The following is a 9,436-nucleotide window of genomic DNA, read 5'->3' as shown; positions in this document are numbered from 1 at the left end:
TATTTTTGAATCAACCAATACAATTTGAATATAAGTACCCAAAGTTTTAATGAGCCAAGTAATACGAAAATGTAATGATATAAACTTTGGGTACCATAGTAATTTGCAGTCAAATATATCCTCCTCCCTGCAAAAATCAAGCTATCATAAAAGTACCCAAAATTTTTAAGCCAACAAATAAGAGAACCGTAGTCTTTGGGTATCTGCATTTTACAAGAAATATATATTATTTATGCTAATTCCGTAATCACTGTGAACAAAGCATTTAATTGTTTATAAATTTTGTTTATTTTTATATGAATATTATCTTAACCCTTACAGATTGGGGGGGGGGGGGAGGCAAATTGACCTTCCCCCACCCCCTCTAGTTTTTTCAACGTCATTTTTTTGTAGGTAAGATAGAGAATTGTGACTTCATGACTTTTTAAGTTTAGTAATTATACGTCGGCAAGAGTTGATCTTATAAGGATATTTGGTTTGTGTCGGTCGTGGCGTCCGGTCAAAGTCGGTTAGGTGGCACCAAATTTAGAAAAAATTCTAAATAAATCTTAATTTCTTCATTATGACTTTTGTGTATAAGATAGAGACCTAAAATTTTGTTTTGTGAATATTGGGTATATCAATGAACATCTGAGAATAGTGGTGTTATGACCGTTTGACCGCTTCCTGACCGATTTTATGTCCTGCTTTTAATATGGACTTATATCATGTATATCGTGGCTTCTATTACAGCTAGAGACCTAAAAAATTTTGTGGTACATCCTTGAGCAATAATAAACTTCCGTGAGTAGTAAGGTCATGACCGTTTGACCACTCCTTGACAGATTTTTGACCGTTTTTCTATTTTCTACCTGTAATTTTGACGTTTGTAAGCTGCCAGCCGCCGAATTTCAAAACAGCTATAGACCAGCTATAGACTAGAAAAAGTAATTTTCACATGAACCACCAGAAAAATTTTTATGTCTCTAACTGTAACAGGAGTCGAGATAGAGAGGGGGGAGTCAAATTAGCCCCCCCCCTTCCCCCGATCTATTATGGTGGGAATTGGGGCCCGATCTGTAAGGGTTAACAAAAAATATATATCTACATTGATTTCATCTCAAGGGGAATTTTGTCGTCAAATCAGGATGATACTTTATTAGTCAATACTTTCCTCAAGTAGGAGGGGAGAGGAGGAGTTGAAAGGAGTTATATTAGAAAGCTAAGGGATAAGACAATTAAAAATGAATTGATATACACCCCCAACAATGATACACAAAAATACCCCTTTTCAAACTACAATTAGTAGTTGAAACTTTTGGACACTCAACTTAATGAGCCAACCAATCAAATCTCAAAATAGTCCCCAAAGTTGTTTAGCCAACAAACAAAACTTTGGGGACTAGTGTAATAAACAGCCCAATGTCCCCTCCCTCCATGAACTAAAGTAGTTGTCTAGTAGCTCTAAACTGTATAAATATTAAAAGAGATAAAAGACAACTACAGTTATTTGATTATTTACCTTATTAAAAAAAAAATTCAAAGACATCGTCAGTTAAGTTTATTCTTTAGAAGCTTCTTATCATTATATTATTCAATTTACATAAAAAAATATTCGAAATAAAACTAATTTAACATAATATTGTTGAATAGAAAATATGAATTTTGCTCATAATTTTTGTACAATAGGTATTTTTTATGTAGCAAAACTACTCTTAAATCGAAATGTTTACCTGTTACTATGTCTGTCCGTCCGTTCTTCTGTGCCAAACTGTATGGGGGAAACATGAAGATTATTTATATCATTACTGAATATATTAGTTATTAGTGTTGCGCTTCTTAAAAATCTTTTTTAAAAGCGAAGCTTTTTATAATTACTAAAAGCGAAGCTTTTCTATAATTAAGGTCCGTCCGTCACAGTTAGCTCTTTTCGTTAATTTAAACAGGTTAAAATTGTTCTATCGATTCCAAACTTTGCATGATGATTCCTGTAGTAGCTAGGTACAATTTAGAAAGCGTAGCAACTCTATAACCAATACGAAAATGTCCGTACGTCCATTTTAAACACGTCGATTTTTACCTCTTTTTGACAAAAACTTTTTTTCATGTTAAAATAATCTGATTTTTTGGAAACTGATTCCTATTACAAAAAGGTACAATGTTAAAAGCGAAGCATCTCTATAAACAAGTCCCAAAAATAAAAGTATGTCCTTAAACAGTATTATCTATTTATGCAGTTTTGCATCAAATTTACCTACAATATTGTTTGTACTGATGCATTAATATTCTGCTATTCAGTTCTGACAATCTACAAGTGTTAATGTTCGTTGTTCTTCCATTTCAGAGCTTCGCTTTTATGGATGTTGTCATCCTTGTTTTATTAATAAACAAAGTTCAAACGGCTATTAGATTTACTATCACTTGACAAATTAGATATTCTGACCGAGCAACTAACCAACATGTTTTTAATAAAATACTTTAATTCCTTTAGTTACAGTTTGGATGGCCTATAGTCATTCTGCATATTTTTATACAAGTAAGATATTAGAATTATTAAACAAGGATGGCATGTTTCATGGTAGCGAAGTTATGTCCAAGATAATTGGTCCTCTCTGTTCTTGTAAGGACAGGGATATATATTGATTTCAACTATTGTAATGCTATATATATAGCTTATGACAATAATATTTGTATTTAACTATACCTGCACCTATGAATTGTAATCCATTGTAAATGATCATTAATTACTTGTGGTGGACCGTTTGAAGAAATACACATTTTTATTTTTTACTGTACATGATCTTTGTTGATCATTCTGTGTAAGCGAAGCTTATATATACTAGGGAGTCTGTACGTCTGACCGTGCTTCTAAAGTCCGTTATAAAAAAACTCGAGCAGTTTCCAGCAAGACAGGATACTACATATGATTAATATTATTATATAAATATGTTTAGAGGTTCGAACATCCAAGCTATTACTGTTTCCAGTGGTGGGGTATCTTAATGATTATGTTGCCGATGTAGGAGGTAAGTACAAGTTCTGTACAAGATTAAGGGTGCGGTAAGGGTTCCCTCACCCCCTTATTTTCAGAAATAAGGGAGGTATTTTTTTTTTTTGGGGGGGGGGTCTTGTCCTCCAAGAAATAGCTAAAATATACTGCATGACCAATACCTATATTCTCTGATAGGTAGTCCATAATTGGTAAAAGCAGGAAAAAATATTTTTTTTTTGGGGGGGGGATATTTTTCTGTTTGGGATTGTTTCGCCTCTCAAAATATCTTATAACCATCACAGGACCCGTAGGTACATTCCCTGGGGAGTAGAGCCCAATCAGTTCAGCGGGACCGATATTTTAAGCATCATACGGACAGACTGACATCAACTACTTTGTATTATAAAGTTTGTTACAGAGTATATTCTGCAGTTTATTATTCTTTCCTAACCTAAAGTATGATTAGGTTGCTTGAGGTATTGTTATCAAAATATATTTTAAAAATCTATATTTAGTTTATTATACATTTTAGGTCATCTATTTTTCTATCTCTATGGAAAGCACAAAATCGGACTGCCTATTTTTATATGGCATTTGACAAAATATATTATAGATGTATCACAGGTACAAATAGTTTTTATACCTTTTTGGAAAGTTTAAGAGAGTGCAATTTTAAAATTTTCTATTCTAAAGTTACAAATATTAAAGGCTGATTTGTTAAAATCATTATTAATTATAATATAGCAAGGTTACATTTTTAGAAATGTGCCTAATTGTTCTATAAATCACCATTAGAGTAAAAGCATCAGTTACTTGTAAAATTTTGGTGTCAAACACGATATGTTTGTCATAAAGAATTAATTAACTCTAGAGATGCTCTTAGTTAGTGCTTTAATAATCTCTTTACAATATTCTAACCTAAAGCATTTCCAATATGGCTTCGAAACCGATTAATATCCGCTGGATTAGAACCGGTTCTCAGCAACAATGAAAAACATTTATAGCATCCTATTACAGAAAATTTTGCACAAATATTAAAAAAATCATAAAATTAACACCAGTTTTGTTTTATTCCGGACATTCGGCCTCAAGGGCTGATAAAACTGGTTTAAATATTTTAATTTTTCATTTAAATAGCTGCAGAAAGCTGTCACATTAGATGTATATAATACGACACAAAGGCTCTAGCTTCTTATAAAAGCGGGAAGTTTGTAAATATTTTACTCAAGACACTAAATCGTTACAATTTTCATGAGAAATACGCATTTTATAAGGCATACAAAACGCTCTAATTTTCGTTCTATTTAACGTAATTTTGTAATTTTTTTTGCTGGTTATTTCATTTTACATATACTTTTATCATTTTATCAAAAAAAAATTTATCTTTTTTCATCATTTTTTGGAGAAATTAATGCTTAAACTAAGGGTATCTTTTAACGCAAAATTGACGCACTTAGAATAAAAAATGCGTATTGAGTACAAAGGGGGGATAATTTCAAGTCATGCATGTTCCAAAGATATCTTTTTTTCCATAAAATTTTAATGTTTAGTCCACCGGAGATTACCCTGAAAATCATATATCAATTTAGGAAGGTAATTTTTGTAGAATAGTTACTGAATTTACAACTTTATGTACACTAAAAGTATAGTTAAGATCAAAGGCGTGCAAAAGGTTGGTGTAGGGGTTGTTTACACCACCCTTGTAAAATTAAGGGGGATGGATACACCTCCCTAGGTGTCCACCCATGTCCACCCTCTTGACAAGAGCCTACACCCTCAGATACACCCCTCTATAAATTCCAAGGGGGTGTAAAGGAAATAAATTTACACCCCTTAAAATAAAGAGTGGGGGGGGGAGGTGTTTAAGGCGGGTGTATAAAATTAAGCCACTGATTAAGATAATTCTATGCTATCTATTTTTAGATAAATTAATCATTAATTTCCAGACTTAACTAAAAAAAATCTTGCAATATTCTGTACAACTGTACTGTACAAATTTAAATCAGTAAATAAAAGTGATTGACACAAGAAGGAGCTCTCATACATATGTAATTAAACCACAGTTAATACCTCTAAAGATCTTGATTGATATATATTTATAACTTTTAATATTGTTTACAATAGTGATTAAAGTTAATGTTGGGGAGGTAGATATTTCCCAATCCTCTTTTTAAAGTTTGTAAAAATGTATTACTTATGTAATGAAGTTTTGGTGACATACTTAAATAAACTATCCTTGATTTTGGTTAAAGGGAGCTGTTAAAAGTTGTAAGTGTCAAAAAATTTAGGTGGTTATAACTTAATGGAATATAACCTGATATTATTATCATTTATGTACAAAAAGATTATAGATACAGTATTACACTTTTTTTCATAAGTAAATTGGATAATTTTTTTTATTTTTTATTGCAACACAAGGTTATTTGTTTATCTCCTGGTACAATATTCAACATTATTATTAGTTAAATCTAATTTTCTATTGAAACAAGCATTCAACCATTTTTACAGTATTATCGATTTTAATATGAATTATTAAATATGTATTATTAACCCTTAACAGTCGGGCCCCTTGCCACACCTTAATCGGTTGGTGATGGGGTGGGCTATTATCTCAGTTCCTATTAGACCTAGAGGGCTAAATCTTTTTTGTGCAAGTCCCCTGTTTGATAATAAATTTCCGACCTTTTATAAGTCAAAGTCAATTTTTGCTTAGTTCACCTTTTTATTTAACAACCTTTTTTACTTAAAATTTTAAACGGCTGTAATTTTCTTATTTTTGAAGCTAGAAGAACAATTTTTTTACAGAAAATGTTTATCTTTAAGTAAATTTTATATTAGAAATATCAAATATAAATTTCAGCGGCCGCAGCAGGCGGTCAGCAGGGAAAACGGCTGCGGATCTCTATGAAATTTAGATATGTTATGTTGACATATAAGAAAAGCTTACGTTTAAAAGGGGGACGTAACTGAAGCTTTTTTGATGCTGGTGGGGGGGGGTTCTCCAGAACCACTTGATGAACCATGCAAATTTTTTGGACTTAAGCTTTTAGGGGTATGAACATCTTATGGTTTCAAAGTCAACCCCCTACCCCCATCCCCTAGCCCCCTGGGGCTCAAAACCCCCCTAAAAATGAACATAACCTTAATTTTCTCAGAAACCATTTGACCAATAGGGATGATTTCTTAAACTTAAGCTTTTATGGTTATAAACTAACTTCTAGTTTAGAAGTCACCCCCCTGCCGCCTACTCCTAGCCCTCCGGGGCTCAAAAAAACCCTAAAAATGAACCTAACCTTAATTTTCTCAGAAACCATTTGACCAATAGAGATAAATTCTTAAACTTAAGCTTTTATGGTTATAAACTAGCTTTTGGTATAGAAGTCACCCCCCTGCTGTTAACCCCTAGTCCTCCGGGGATCAAAAAAACCCATAGAAATGAACCTAACCTTTATTTTCAAGAGGGTGACTTATAATCTAGGAGTTAGTTTATAATCATAAAAGCTTAAGTTTAAGAAATCATCCCTATTAGTCAAATGGTTTCTGAGAAAATTAAGGTTAGGTTCATTTTTAGGATTTTTTGGAGCCCCGGAGGGCTAGGGGTTGGCGGCAGGGGGGCGACTTAAAATCTAAAAGTTAGTTTATAACCATAAAAGCTTAAGTTTAAGAAATCATCCCTATTGGTCAAATGGTTACTGAGAAAAATAAAGGTAGGTTCATTTTTAGGGTTTTTGGAGCCCTGGAGGGCTAGGGGTTGGCGGCAGGGGGTGACTTATAATCTAGGAGTTAGTTTATAATCATAAAAGCTTAAGTTTAAGAAATCATCCCTATTGGTCAAATGGTGTCTGAGAAAAATAAGGTTAGGTTCATTTATAGGATTTTTTTAAGCCCCGGAGGGCTAGGGGTTGGTTGCAGGGGGGTGACCCCCCCCCCCCCCCCCGACTGATTAAGGTGCGGTAAGGGGCCCGACCGTAAGGGGTTAATTAAGTGAATCAGTCTGTTAGACCAATGGTAGAAACTCAGCAGATAGATGAGACAGACAGACAGGCAAGAAGAATGATCAAATTACAGTTTGACCATAATAGACAATTCATTAAATAAAATCCAATAGAGAACCTGTGAATGATCAGACAGATGGAGGGATAGACAGACAGACAGTTTTTGAGGCATTAACAAATTAGAATTAGGCTATGCTAGATGATTCATTGAAATCCGAAAAAGAGGCAGTTAGACAGATAGACTGACAAGTGGAGTGACAGACAGACAAAAAAACAGACAGACAGAGGGACAGACAGACAAAGGGGTATTGCCTAAAAACAGTTTGGCTGCTATATGAATCATTAAAACCCACCATAAAAAGAAATTTACATTAGTTTCATTATTTCGATACTCAACGCCCCCCCCCCTCCCCAACTCAAAGGGGTTTATTATTTCTTAAAACCAATAAGTGACTTCTCAGCATAATAAAATTGAAAATACTTTTTATTTCATCAATTTATCTTAAATATAACGAAAGTTATAATCATTTTATTGTCTACAAGAAAAATGCTTTGAGTAAAAATCAACCTAATTGTCAGTAAAAACGTCATATTTATGCATATTTACATAGTAAATAAATTTTAAAATTGTATTCTATTGTAATGAATAACTTAAGGAGGTTGTATGAATTATAAAAAACCTAAAAAAAACCCTAATTTGGTTAAATTAGTCCACGTAAAGATTGATTTAGTACAGTACGTATGAATAAGTTGTCAATTTCCTGCCAGAGTCCTTGTGACGATGCAATTAGTTACCATATTTTTGATCCAAAATTGTATTTTCAGTGGAATGAAAATCTGCTGTTATTTCTGGCTTTTCTAGACGCAGCCGCGTGGGTTACTTACTCAATACCTGTCAGGTAATTGCAATTAAAATCATAAAGGTAGTATATCTGAGATTATTCTCCATTTAGATCGAAGCTTTTTATAGAGTCTATAAAAAAATGAATAAATTTTAAAAATTTTGGCCGAAAATTCGCGGATAACGTCATATTAGAATAATGAACTATTCTGATATGAAAAAAGCTCTTTATTAAAAATGACGTCAAACAATACAAATGATTAATTGTAGGACAATACACAGACTAGATTACCAATGGTAGTCCAGTATACATTTTATAAATACAGTAATTTAACTAGCTAAATTACATATTTTGTCGAATCCTGTGAATTCCTTTTATTTTGGTTTTAAGTACTGATATTCCACAGGGATCCAAAGAGATAAGATAATGGCTGATAAATTGATGTATGTACCCAATGATAATATTCAAAATTACCCCTTCTTTAGATTACAATTAATGGCTGAAACGTTTCGACATTTAACTTAATACACCAATCAATGAAAATTCATTAAAAAGTCCCCAAAGTTGTTAAGCCACCTTATAAGAAAACGTTATTATAAAACTTTGTGGACTAGTGCAATAAACAGCCCATTGTCTATTTCCTCTAAAGATATTATACCGTTTTCATTAGAATATGTTAATTTTATTTTGTTAATTTTATTTAGTAAGCCTTTGGTATGGGGAGCAGTTGGTACCTTTCATGTTGGACTTTGGACTTGGCACGAGACACATTTGTTGGATATACACCACCATGCTTAATCATTAATATCATATTTGTGCTTCAATGTATGTAGTTTAATATATATTTTAAGCACAACTTTAATTTATAGTTATTATCAAAGAGAGAGGAAACATTAAGCTGTGTATTACACTAGTCCCCAACGCTTTATGATAACGTTTTCGTAATCGCTGGATTAACAACCTTGAGAACTTTTATTTTTGACTTACAGGCATTAAATCTTAATCTTTATATTTAAACAAGGATGACAACATCCATAAAAGCGAAGCACTGAAACGGTAGGACAAACGGACATTAACACTTGTATAGTGTCTGAACTGAATAATTAGAATATAAAAGTATCAAAAGAGTCGAAGCAAAGTTTAAGTAAATTTGTTGGAAAATTGCTTGATATAGGATAATGTTTATGGACATACTTACATTTTGAGGACTTGATTATAGAGTTGATTCGCTTATACTATTGTTCTTTTGTTCTTTGTTGTCCCAGGAATCAATATACCAAAAATCAGATCAAACGGATAATTAGATCACATAAAATTTTTTTGTTAAATAAGTAGAAAAATCAACATGTTTAAAATGGACGTACGGACATTCTGGTGATGATTATAGAGTTGCTACGGTTTTTAAATCGTACCTAACTACTATAGGAATCATCATGCAAAATTTGAAATCGATAGGACAATTCTAACATGCCTAAATTAACGAATAAAAGCTATCTATCTCGGACGGACGTACGGACGGACGGACGTACGGACCGACCCTAATTATAGAAAAGCTTCGCTTTTAATAATTATAGAAAAGCTTCGCTTTTAAAAAGATATAAGAAAATACCTACTCCTTTTACTTATAA

At 32.6% G+C, this 9,436-nt stretch overlaps 1 protein-coding gene across 1 annotated transcript; it reads left to right on the top strand.

Moving 5' to 3' along the window:
- The first annotated feature begins 1,529 nt into the window (after positions 1-1,529).
- On the top strand, positions 1,530-8,664 carry LOC145320233 (uncharacterized). The gene is made up of 6 exons (XM_080162665.1): positions 1,530-1,668; positions 2,471-2,515; positions 2,934-3,005; positions 3,504-3,595; positions 7,792-7,865; positions 8,513-8,664. Exons 1-6 carry the CDS (start codon positions 1,638-1,640, stop codon positions 8,604-8,606), a joined length of 408 nt encoding a protein of 135 aa, XP_080018791.1. The 5' UTR covers positions 1,530-1,637; the 3' UTR covers positions 8,607-8,664.
- Positions 8,665-9,436: the final 772 nt, after the last annotated feature.

This window comes from Acartia tonsa, chromosome 5, assembly GCF_053477335.1.
Source record: "Acartia tonsa isolate MP-2025a chromosome 5, ASM5347733v1, whole genome shotgun sequence".
NCBI lineage: Eukaryota > Metazoa > Arthropoda > Copepoda > Calanoida > Acartiidae > Acartia > Acartia tonsa.
This window is presented reverse-complemented; position numbering and strand designations above follow the sequence as displayed.